The sequence below is a fragment of the Aphelocoma coerulescens genome, chromosome 23 (assembly GCF_041296385.1).
Source record: "Aphelocoma coerulescens isolate FSJ_1873_10779 chromosome 23, UR_Acoe_1.0, whole genome shotgun sequence".
Lineage (NCBI taxonomy): Eukaryota > Metazoa > Chordata > Aves > Passeriformes > Corvidae > Aphelocoma > Aphelocoma coerulescens.
The window spans coordinates 4,751,007-4,763,733 of NC_091036.1; the positions used below are offsets into that span (position 1 = coordinate 4,751,007).

The following is a 12,727-nucleotide window of genomic DNA, read 5'->3' on the forward strand; positions in this document are numbered from 1 at the left end:
CCCATGGCGAGACCCTTGCTCTGCCGACGGCCCGTGAGGAGTTACTGACCCAGCAACGTCAGCCGGGGCTGGGGGGCCGCGGGGAGGCCTGCGGGGAGGCCTGCAGGAAGCCGGCAGCACCAGGCCGCCAGCGCTGGGACCGACCGCAGGGAGCAGCGCCAGGGCCACCATCCCGTCACCGGCCGGGCAGGGCAGGGGCCGCACGCTCCCGGCGGACACCTCGGGACGTGAGGCCGGGGGAGCGGGAGCGGGAGCGGCGGCCCCGGGAGCGGCCGGGCCCAACGGGGCCTCCACAGCGGCGGCACCACGGCTGCGGCGGCCAGTAGCGCCCCCTGGCGGCGACCGCGGCCGTCACCTGACCTCCCCTACGTGCCGGGATTGGTCGGTGTCCTCCAGTCACGTGATGTGGGACATATGAACCCAGCGTGCGCGCGATGCACTCTGGGACTTGTAGTCCAGCGGTGCGGGCGGGGCGCGGCGGGCGGCGCGGCGGGGACTGCGTGTCCCGTGGTGCCCTGCGGTGTGCCGGGGGTCCCTTGGTGCCCCGCGGCGGACGGAGCGGCTGGGCCGGGCCGGGCCGGGCCGGGCGGACACGATGTCGCGGCAGGGCGGGCGCGGCACCGAGAGCAAGAAAATGGTAACGGCGGGGCCGGCGCGGCGAGCGCGGGGCGCGGGGCACCCGGGGGACCGGCTCGGGGCGGGGGTGATCGGGCCCGGCCCGGAGCGCTCGGTGCGGTGGGGCCGGGCAGCCATCAGCGGCACCGAGCGCTCTCGTTTGTGGGAGGTTCACACCCAAAATGCTTCCCTGGCGTGTCTCGCTTCCCCTCTCCGACTCATTCCGCGTTATCAGCCCAGCTGAGTCAGGAACTGAGAGATGAAGCCCAAAGCTCCGGAGCTGAGCTCGAATTTTGGGTCAAACCAGGTCGAATTCATTAATTTTTAATGCAAAAGGAGTAATAGAAAGTAAAACCTGGGGTTTTTTCCTCCCTCTTTGGCCGTGAGGAGGTGCTGGGTCAGGCTTAGCTGCCCCCTCCTGCCTCTCCACACCCAGGGAATTCTTTTCTAGGGATTCGGCTCCTTAAATGCAACGATTACTTAAAAAATGGTGTTAATTCACTGGAGTTCCGACGCTTCCGTAGCCATAGAACAGATGCATCGTGTGGAGACTGTACACTGCTCTGCAGTGTCAAATAATAAAAATACTGGAGAACTTTTGGGCACTTTAATTGCATCAGATGGGCTGAAAATGAAAAAAAAAATTGTCCAAATCTGAATGTAGGAGTTTGCCTTATTGTAACAGCTTAAGTTGCCTTTCATAACAACGTCTCAGCAATAACTGAGATCACCTCTGGGTGTGTTGGGGCTGATGGTGGCAGGTGACCCTTCCATGGCCTCGCACCGTGACAGCACCTCAGGCTGGGGACAGCTGGATTCCCTCCATCCATCCCCATCCCCTCTTCACCTCTTGTCTTTACTAAAAGACTGAAACTCTTAAAACCAACACAACCTCTTCTGCATGTCTGTTAAATTCTCTGCCAAGTCTCTGACTCCAGCTGAGCCAAAGGAGCTTCCACCTTGTCCTTCCAGTGATGCGAATTGCCCAACCTTTAGTTTTCCGAGAGGAGAGCAAGTTCTTAAATAAAACCCCTGAATAATGTGTTCAGTTCTTTAGATCCAAAGTGGAGCAACAGCTCCAAGCAGCCTGACTGGTTGTTTTCATACCTGAAGCCTTTTGGTCGCTGTTGTCCTTGTGAATGGCAATCCCAGAATCACAGAGTGGTACGGATTGGAAGGGGCCTTAAAGCTCATCCCATTCCACCCCCTGCCATGGGCAGGGACACCTTCCACTGTCCCAGGCTGCTCCCAGCCCTGTCCATCCTGGCCTTGGACACTGCCAGGGATCCAGGGGCAGCCACAGCTGCTCTGGGCACCCTGTGCCAGGGCCTCCCCACCCTCACAGGGAAGAATTTTTTCCTAATCCAGGAACAAGACAAGGTGGAATTCCCTGTGTCCTCTACAAACCCAATTTCTATTTGTTTGGGGGTGTTTCCTCTGTGTGTTTGTTGTGGCTTTGTGTGAACTTGTGGTGATCTGTGTTGTCACTTAACTCTGATCTTGTCTCTTTTCCCTCCCTGCCTGCTGCTGCTTTCATTCTCTAGTATTGGTATTTGCCATTCATTTCACCTTCTGCCTCTCTGCAGCTCATGGTAGGTGACAGATCCCAGGTCAGCCCCTGTGATCCCTCTGCATGCCAAAACTGACAGCAGAAAGCAGTGCTGGGGGTTTGTTTGTTCCCCAAAATACTTCTTTTTGCAGAGTTTTGTTCTGCAGCCTGTAATGACCTTGTTAATCACTGGTCTGACTTAAGGCTCCCCCAAAAATGCTCTTTGACATCATTTAAGGGTGAGGATCAAAGGTGGTGGCTGGGAGAGGAGAACTTCTCCCTTTTTTCACAAATTTTCTGCAAATCTGACAATTGTACAAAGAAAACATGAGTGACTTTGGTTGTGGCCAGTCCCAGTGGATGGGCACAGCACCTGTGTGCTGAGCTGGCCTGGATTTGGCCTCCCTGAGCCTATTCTGGGTCTGAGGAGCTGATTTCAATCTGTGAAGCAAATTCTGTGCCTGGACAACTTTCTAGGGACCAGACGAGTCCTTTTTCTTGGTACAGAATTTCAGAAATCCCTGACTGGAGGAGCATTTTGGGCCTGTTGGAAGGACCAGAGCTGGAGCCTAACAGGCACTGCCCGTTTGTAGCATGTTCACGAAACAGAGGGAAGAGTTTGAGTCAGATCTCAGCTCTAGGCCAGTGGTTGAGGTAAATTCAGGGCCCTGGCATGGCACCTCCAGCTATCCAGGAGGTGTTGCTCTCTTTCCCAAAATCCCAGAATGGTTTGGGTTGGAAGGGATCTTAAAACTCATCCAGTTCCACCCTTGCTAAGGGCAGGGACACCTTCCAGTAGACCAGGTTCCTCCAAGCCCTGTTCCAAGGAGAATGAAGTTGTTGCCAGAATTGGAGCTGGGATCTCTCCTTATTAAGCACCAGATTCCTTTGAGGCAGCAGGTCCCTGTTCCCCTCTCCGTGCCGAGGGGGGCGGCGCTGGACACGGCGGCAGCGGAGCTGGGGCTCGTTCTCTTGGCTGAATCTCTTTCCCTGTGCGCAGAACTCGGAGCTGTTCACGCTGACCTACGGCGCCCTGGTCACCCAGCTCTGCAAGGACTACGAGAACGACGACGATGTCAACAAGCAGCTGGACAAAATGTGAGTGGATGCACAAGTGGGAGGGGATGTGCTGTGCTGGAGCCGTGTGGGATCACGGCAGGGATCACAGCCACAGCCACGCGTGCTGCTCCGGGAGCAAAGTCCTGGCAGGCTGCAGTTCTTTAACATTGATGTTTCTCAGATGAGACTTTGCTTCTCCACTGTCTTATTTTATAAATATTTGTTGTCTTTCTAAAGCTGCTGCTCTGCTCCCTTCACAGGGGTTACAACATCGGTGTCCGGCTCATCGAGGATTTCCTGGCCCGTTCCAATGTTGGGAGATGCCACGATTTCCGTGAAACTGCGGATGTTATTGCAAAGGTAAGTGTCCAAGCACAGCTTTGTCAGGTTTTTTTCGGGGTTTTGCATGTGAGGATGGAATATTTGCTATTCACAGGACTGTTCTGAGAGTCTGATGGAGATTTTGGGGAGTTAAAAAAAAGCTTTAGCCGAAGTACTGCTTGCTGGTGGGAACTGGAAGAAAGGGAGAGGTGTTTGCAAACTCCTTGAGTAATTTTACAAAGACCAAAGATGTGCTGTTGCCTTGCCTGTTCTTGTTCTTCCTGTTTGACACAACAGATTGCATTTAAGATGTACCTGGGCATCACTCCGAGCATCACCAACTGGAGTCCTGGGGGCGACGAGTTCTCCCTGATTTTGGAAAACAACCCCTTGGTGGACTTTGTGGAACTCCCTGACAACCACTCAACCCTCATCTATTCCAACCTGCTCTGTGGGGTGCTGCGAGGTGCCCTGGAAATGGTGAGCCACATCTCTCTTCCCTTGGGATGGGTGTATGGATAGCCAGGTGTCAGCAGATTCTTCAGTTCTGGTCCATGTTCGTGACTTCTGGGCTTGCCTTGGACTTGAAATGCATTCCCAGGAGAAGGGCGGAGCTGCAGGAGCACTTGGCTGCTGTCATGTGTGGCAGCTGAGGCCCAGAGGTGGTGCCTGAACCTCTTCAGTTCATGACCCAAGTTCAAGCACTTGTATCTCCCTGAGCTTGTATGAAGCTCCAAAATCCTCACTCTGCAGCTGCTGTGAGCCCAAGCTGGGAATTGGCCAGGACAAGAAAACAGCTGTGTCTCAAATTTAGGACTATGTAGAATCCTGTACGTCATGTCATGCCCTTAGAGCCCTTAAGCTGGTGCTCCAGGATCGTTCAGTTCCTGGAGAAGCTGCTGTGAAGAGGGAGTTACCAGTTCCTCTCTCCTCTTCCCTCACTTAGGTGCAGATGGCTGTCGACGTGAAGTTTGTCCAGGATACCCTGAAGGGCGACAGCGTCACAGAAATACGGATGAAGTTCATCAGGAGGATCGAAGACAACCTTCCAGCTGGGGAAGAGTGAACCACGGCCCCATCTCCCTGGGGACTGGAGGGACCAGCTGGGTTTGGCCATTAGCTTTCCTCACAGATCCATAGGGATCTCCTGCCCCTGCACACTCTGACTGACTCACTGACTGTTTCAGGTGTTATTTTCTTCTACTCTCACTTCCATCCTCTCTAGAAGACGATTGTCTGGTTGGTGTTTATTTCCCAGGTTCATTCTGAAGCTTTTTCATCAGGTGATGTCCTTTTCTTTCCCTCCGGGGGCTTCCTACGCTCAGTTTCCAATTGTGACCTGAGCTGTGTGAGAACAGCTGCTCAGACTCCAGGAGAGCTCCGGTCTCTTCACATCTGGATCGATGTCGGATGGCCAGAATTGGAGACCAAGCTACAAGAGCCTACTAATTCCCTGCTAAACCCTGTCCTTCCTTAAATGAGGTGTTTAAAATCTGTTTGGAGATAAGTGTGTAGTGTTTCTGTAGAGCAAACTGGCTTCCTGCACTTGATTCTGAAGTCATTGGCAAATGCAGGCTTGATCCAAAGGGGTGACTGGGGAGAGCTGTTGGAGTGCTGGCACCAGGGTGGGGGCTGCTCTGCTCAGGGGGCTGTGGCACCACAGAAATCTGGGAGTCCCATGCCTTTCCAGTGTCCCTCCCCCAGAAGCCTCAGCACTCCCCTCTTGGGAGTCAAACTCCAGTGGAGCAGTAGGAACTATTTTACATGGAGAAAGAATGGCTAGAATGGCATCAGTGCTCCACAGTGGGCACTGCCCAGGGCTGCATGGGGAGTCAAACTCAGGCTGAGGCCTGGGAAGTGTTAAAGGCATTCCAGGCACTGTTCTGCTGTTGGGGGGTGTAAAGGCTGCGTGGTGTGAAGGCGGTGCTGGGGTTCATTCTCACTGGTGTTCAGGCTGCAGCAGAATTTCCCAGTTACTTGACCTGCGGCACTTGCTGCTCTGAAAAATGAGTACATAAGCAATAGATAACAAAAAGCAAGAGATTGGAACATCAGCTTCCTCTGCCTCCCAGAGCCAGAGAACGCAGTCAGGCATCGGGTTCCCAAATCACTTTACATAGCATGAAGGCACAGCCCCATGAGGTCTTTGGGAGCTCCAGAATCTGTGTCGGTTGATGCCCGAGGGTGAGGTGAGAGGGAGCAACCTGCTACTTGTGCTGCTCTTTTTTGGCTTTTTTGGAGGCATGTTGGGTCACCTGGCACTGGATGGTTCACACTGTCCCTTTATTGGCCCCAGAGAGTCCCTTTGGATGCCCCGTGTGACATGTGCCCTGTGAAGGGACAGTGGGTGGCTGCAAGAGCAGTCAGAGGCCTGGCAGTGGCCCAGCAGTGGGTGTTGAGGGCAGAGGTGCCACATGGTCACGTTGCAGAGCTCAAAACCATCCCTTATTTCTCATTGTTGACCATTCCAAGTCACTTTAAAGCTGCATTTTAGAAGCAATTGCATTAAAAGAGTCGCGGTGTCAATTCTTTGGTCTCCTCGTGCCTGTGTTCTGTTGGCAGGTGCTGCTGGGGAGCAGCAGCAGGGGCTCACCCTCTGCCTGAGGCTGGCAGGCTGAGAGTCGTGACAGGGTGCCCAGGGCTGGCAGGGTGACGGCAGCACTGCCCCAAGAATTCCTGGCTGCTGGCACGCCTGGAAGCTGCTGCCTGGACAAACCTGCCCAGTATTCCACACACGGAGGGACTGCGGTGGCACTGGGGGCAGACAGTGTGGGTGGTTTGGGGTCTGTGAATGCTGCTGTGTGCTCAGTGTCTGGGACTCGCTGCCACCAGCCCAAGTAGCTGCTGCAGAGGGAGGACTCCGTGGGCATTTACAGTGGCAAAAAATCACCTGGAGGGCCATCTGTGCCTCCTCTCTCTGCCAGCTCGGTGCTGCTCCATGGCTGTATCAGCTATATAGTGCTGCTGCCAGGGGTGTGGAGACAAGGAACAGCAAAGGCTGCTCTCCAGGAGCAGGGGTTCGTGCTTCCCTTTTTTGTGTAAGTGCTCCCCAGGAGCCCTGCTCTGGTGGGATCTCTGCTCCGTGCTTGTGAGCATTCCCTGCTCCAGGGGTCACCCTGTGGTCATGCTCCATCCTGGGCACTGAGCACCCGGGGCTGTGCCCTGACCTCTGCCAGCCCTGAGGACGGGGAAGTGACAGCTTTTGCAATAAAGTGGCTTTTTTTGTCTGGCCAGGAGCAGGAGCCAGGCCTTACCAGCCAGGGCAGCCCCAAACAGCCCCAACACGCACCCAGCTCCTGAGGCTGTGTCCCAGAGGGTGTGGGGGGAGTGAGATCCCGTGACCTCACCCCTGCAGAGAGTGGATCCCAGACTCCTGCTCCCTCGGGAATTACAGTAATTTGCTGGGGCGACAGGGTCAAAACCAGCCCAGACCTTCTGGAAGAACAAAAAGCAGAAATTGCATTAAGTAAATTAAAACTGTCTACTACTGAGCAGCTCGCTGCAGACAAGGGAGAATATGCAAAAAGCTCTGTTTGAAACCTACTAAATATTACCATGTGCTGTTTATAGGAAACAAATGGGGAAAGGCATCTGCATCAATAAACCCCAACGTGGCTGGGCTTGGACTGAAGCCTTTCCACGGCTCTCAGTTATTGAATACCCGTTGCTTTCATGTGGTGCCAGCCCTGACCCCTGACACATACCGCGGAGGGGAAAGTTGACTTGTGGGAATAATAGACATTCCTAGTGAGCGATTTAACCTGGCAGGAAAAGAGGCGACTTCCAGCCTCTCACATCCCTGCGTGATATTGGAGATGACAATAGCAACAAGTCATGGGGGAGACGCAGAACATGGGGCGGGAGTGGTGCCGGAGAGTGATGCTGTGGGACCCCGGTGCCTGGGGCCAGCCCCCCATCCAGCCCCGTGTGCCCTCACTAGCCTAAGCACCGTGTCCCAACCACATCCTAGGCTCCTGCAGCAACAGGATGCAGGAGCTTTGGTTGCTGCAGTGCCTGCAGAGGTGGAAGGAGCTTTCCAGCCCTTGTTCTCCTCCAGCATGGTTCCCTCCCGCAGGAAAGTGGGACATTGGCTGGTGTCCTGATGGAGCACACTGGCAGGAGCTGAAGTTCTGTGCAGGACTCACAGGGTCCAGGGTGAGGGTTTAAACCAGTTCATGTCCCCAGCATGGGGACAACCTGGCCAGTGTTGGAAAACCTGGACAACCTGGCTGCCGCTCTTGGCTGTGGCAAGCCCCAGCCACACTCCCCACTCTTCCGCTTGCCCAGAGCCAGGTGGTCCCTTCTCTCCCGCAGGAAGCAGAGCTCCCAGCCCTGCTCCTGCCACCCAAACCGGGGTGGGTGACAACCCTGGGCACTGTCCAGGCCCCGTAGTCCAGCACTTGCTGAAGGGGCAGAGGGATAGTGCTGGGATCCTGGATGGGACAAGAGAATCTCTCTGGGAAAGAAGCGTTTCCGGGCTGGTGTCCTCATTGCTGGGGTAGCTCCCACAGCTTTCAGCCAGATGTGCTTGGCCAGGGTGCTGGGCATTCCCTGGGGCCATGCAAAAGATGTTTCACCCATGAGGGCTCGTGCACTGGGGACAGGGCTTGTTGGCAGGGCTGGCATGGTGGTGGCTGCCCCAAGCAGCCAAGGTGCGGGTGGTGCCAGCCCCTCAGGGGGCTCGGGCCCTGTGCCCCTAAGCACCCACCACATGCAGGTACGGGATACTCGGGGTGTGGGTACCACTCAGGTGCGGATCCAACTCGCCCCAGACTCCCATCTGTGGCCGACCTGGCTGAGCATCTCCCCATGCTTGGCACCACACAGACACCAAATCCATGAGAATGTGTTCTCTGCCTGATAATGATCTGGAAAGTTTGGGTGTCTGGATGTTTTTATAATCCTTCCTGGGCCCCTGGGCCGGCTGCAACACGTGTTTGGCTATCCTGGAAGCCCAGGCAGCTGACAAAATCCTCTCCCCAGGCACGGCCACGCTGCATCCCCCCCCCCCCCCCCCCCCGCCCTGGCCCAAACGCAGTCTCCAAAGCTGGGAATGCCTCTGGCAGCAGCACCGGGTCAGGGCAGCCCCTTGGCGATGCTCCTTGGCACCCGCCCTCCCGCAGCATCCCTTGCCAGGGCGAGGAAGAGGAGGAGGTGTCTGCAGTTCCTCCCTCGGGTCAGGGGACACAGGAGCAGCCCCGGCGGCGCTGCTCGGAGCTGAGCCACATTCTGGTGGCGTTTGGTATTGGGGGCGATGGGAAGGAAGCTCCATTGTTCCTCTTTTATTGTTTTGTGTTTCCTAAGCGGGATCGGCACCCTCCTCCCACGCTCTGCCCGGCTGCGGAGCGGATCCAGCCCTGTGAAAGCCAATGCTGCGCCGGAGGCGGCTGCTGAGTGCTAGGCAAAGGCAAACGCAGGGAGAATCGTCCCTGCTTCCAGCACAGACAGGCCACCAGAAGCACGCGTAGAGCTGACGAGTGGCTGCGGCAGGGACACGACTCATCTCAGTGTTCCCCTGTCCCTGGTCAGGCCCGTGCTCCCGGGTCTCCGTGGTGCTTTGTTCTTCTATGTGGCCATTCAGGCAGCGGCAGCTCGTGCCAGCTGCAATGGGAACGGGTGATCCAGTTGCAGGGAAGGAAGGTGACATGGGCCATGCCACCATTCCCAACCCCATGGTGTCACCCAGTGAGGACGGCGGTGGGACAGTCCAGGCCCCCATATCTCATTCTACCCCACACACCCAAACCCCAATAATTCAAACCACAGCACCGCTGTCCCACCAGCCGCACCTCCATTCCCCTCTGGAAGCTGCCCTCAGCTGCCGGTGGTGCAGGATGTGGCACAGGGACACAGCGTCCTGTGGAACCGGGATCCACCCAAAACTGTGCTGGAGTGCCCGTGGAATGGGTACAGCTCAGGCCCCAGCTTTGCACCATAAACACCAAAGCCGTGAGCTCACTGGACCCCAGGAAGCCCAGGGCAGCAGGGCAGTGCCACTCCAGCCTTCCCGAATTTCCACAGGAAAATTCCATTTTCCCAGCTGCAGCAAGGACTCCGAGAGCCCAGCATGGTGGGTTTGCCCAGAGGCAGCTTGAGAAGCTGCTGGTGCTGAGCAGCCTTGGCCCACAATGAGAGCCAGAAACAGGCAGGAATTTTGATGAGAAATGTTTGTTTTCTTTTAAAATAATTTTAATTGTGGCTTCTGAGTAAGGAGCTTCTGGAGTGGTTGCTGTATCCCTGAGCCTGTCGTGAATGAGGGGTTTGGGCATGAATCGCTGGCAAAAGCAGGTTTGATATAATTTTGTCACTCTATTTCTTATGATGTAGATAAATCACACCAAGGAAAATCGGATTAAAAACAACCCAGTGATTTAGGTGGAAATGGGGACAGAAAAAGGAAGGGAGGAAGAAGTCAGGGATGCAAGGAGGTAAGGGACACTCCCCCAGCTGAGTCACCACGTGCAGAGAGGATCCCCTAACTAAATTCAGCCTCAGACTGGATCAGTGGATTAAGTCTAAAGGATTTACCAACACTCAATCATAACAATACCTCATTAACGCAGCAATAGCAGCACTTGATCAATCGAATAATTTAATTCACACAAAATTATTCAAATGGGATTTCCCATAACCATAATTCTAAGAGAATTATACATCTAAAGTAGCAATATCCATAACATGCACACGCAGGGACATAAAGAGCCTGCACAAAGGAATAGACCTGTGAGAAATTCTCTTTGAGTCCAGCAAAATACTCACATCGATGCATTTTCTCAACAGTGAAGGGTTGAACCCCGCGGGGTGGGGGGTATCAGCCCAGGCTCCATCATCGCCGTTGGTCCTCTGGGTATCACAAACAGGACGAGCTCCAAGATGAATTCTGCTCTGAGGGAGATCCTGGCACAGCCGCTGCAGCCCAGGAGAGCTCAAAGGGTGACCACTGGTTACAGGGTTGTGAGAGGATTGACTTCAGTCATCAGTGAATTCCCATCTTAGCCACAATCCCAATTGGTAGCTATGGGAATTTTCCTCGAAGTGCTCACTAAAATATGATTCTACTCAGGATGTTTTTCAGGCAGAAAACAGCCTTGAGGCTGTTTGTAAGAGGAAACAGAAGCTCCTGAGAGACTAGGAATTCTGGGAGCAGAGTGGATTTCTGATAAGCTCAAGGGGAGCCACCTGCCCAGAAAACATTACTTGAAGTGGAGACCTAACGAGCCAGGATGTCCCTGATCCCATCCTGTCCCCCAACCCCGATCCTATCCCTGCCATGGCGAGTGGCTCACCACAAGCAGGACTGAACCAGATGCCTGGATGACCAGGGACGGCTGCAGTCAAGACTTCCAAACAGTTCAGTTAATAGAGAGACAAGAAAACAATTTGAAAATTTAAAGCCAATCCCCTCCCTGAATGAAGTGAAGCCCCAGACGTTCCTTGCAGCCCCAGGATGCCGTTAGCTTCTCCCTGCCTGTCACACAGACACAGGAGCTGACTCGGGGAAAGTGCTCGCCAGAACAATGTCTCTTTTTACAGCAAAAAAATACTGATTTTATTTTAATTAGTGCTAGTGCTGACATCCAAGTGCTCAGGGAGAAGTTGCCAGGCACTGGGCTGGCTCTGCCCTGGGCTGTGGCTTCTTGTCCCTGTCCCATGGCAGGCACAGAGCCCCCCACAGCTGCCCGCGTGCCCCGGCTGGAGCCAGCGACTGCCCGGGGCTGGGACCAGCATTGTGGCCTCTTGCCCAAGCTCTCAGCCAGGGCTGTCACTGCTCCCCAGGCCCCGCAGCACCGAGCCATTGCTGGGAAGGCTCTTGAGCAAGATGCCACAGAGGAGCTGGAGGGTGTTCCCTGCCAAGGGGAGAAATCCAGCGGCTTCCTCGAGCATGGAACACTGAAACGACCCGGTGGGACCTCTGTTTGCCTAGCGCTGGGGAGCCTGGAGGGAACAGAGAGGCAATGGGGCTGTTCTGGGCTCCTGCATCACCCCAGCCTCCCCCACTCCCGCATCCCCTGAGCTCCCGCATCCCGTTACCCCAGGGTTCAGCGCCCCTCTGTCCCACACTCCTGCAGCCCCCAGGCTCCCGCATCCCGGCCGGGCAGGGCGTGGAGCACCATGCCGAGGGTGCCGGGAGCCGGGAGCCGGAGAGCGGAGCGTTAACCGGGACAGCCGGGCCGGGGAGCGGAGCCCGAGGAATGAGGAAGCCGGAGCGGGTACCGTAGTGGAAAGGGCTTGGCACAGGCTGTGGAAAATGGAGGCCTAGAGAAATGTGACAGCAGGCTGGCCTGGCCGGCAGTACCACACAGGCGTAGTTAAGCCTTCAAGCCTGCCATTGTTCTCCCCTAATTATTCCCACTCCCTGAGTATTACACCCCATAATTCAGGAAAGCTGAGTAATGGAAGAAACAACAGCAATTTTAATCTCTCAGTACCGGTGGTCTCCACCAAAAAAACGCTTTCAAGAGCTCTGCGGTTGCGACTTCCTCGGTTTGGTGGGCAGTGCAGGGGAGGGGGAGCACGGCCACCGGCCCGCGGGTGCTCGGCCGAGACTGGGGGCAAAGAGGCCAGCGGGGATGGGACCAGAACCTTGCTCCAGGTGATGGGAGGTGATGGGAGGGGAGCATGCTGGATGCTGGGAGCATCCCCACCAGGTATCACATGAGCCCCACGCTGGCAGCCCCTTGTCCCCTGCACGGGGGGACCTGGTGTCCTCGGTGGGGAGGACCAGAGCTGGGCAAGGCACTCTCACTGCTGACACTGTATCCTCTGTTCTCGGCTGAACCACACAGACCTGGGCATCAGTTTTTGGTGAAAAAATGTTTTCCTTCCTGGGAACTGGCTCTTAGGAAAGGAAATTCTGAACTCCCTAGAAATGCTCTTGCTTTTTGACAAAAGCCACCACGGGTTTGTTCTCTAAGGAGCAAGCTCTGGGTAAACACATTCCCACTCCTGCAAGGAGAGAGACCAGGAGTCAGCACTGGCAGCACCAGGGTGCTCTGGAGGACCTCACATGGGCAGGAGAGACCTCCAACGCTGCCTGTGCCCCTCTGCCCACTCCAGCACCCCTGGCCAAGCACCTGCATTGTCTTGCCAACCCTGTTCCCACTCTGGCTCTGAGCATGAGTAATGTGTCTGGTGGGTCCAAATGAGCCTTTGGCTGATTTAGCATCATCTGCTCATCAGATC

The 12,727-nt window shown here is 55.5% G+C and overlaps 1 protein-coding gene across 1 annotated transcript; it reads left to right on the forward strand.

Moving 5' to 3' along the window:
- Positions 1-484: 484 nt before the first annotated feature.
- On the forward strand, positions 485-6,070 carry TRAPPC3 (trafficking protein particle complex subunit 3). The gene is made up of 5 exons (XM_069036061.1): positions 485-637; positions 3,165-3,262; positions 3,484-3,583; positions 3,842-4,024; positions 4,491-6,070. Exons 1-5 carry the CDS (start codon positions 596-598, stop codon positions 4,608-4,610), a joined length of 543 nt encoding a protein of 180 aa, XP_068892162.1. The 5' UTR covers positions 485-595; the 3' UTR covers positions 4,611-6,070.
- The last annotated feature ends 6,657 nt before the right edge of the window (positions 6,071-12,727 follow it).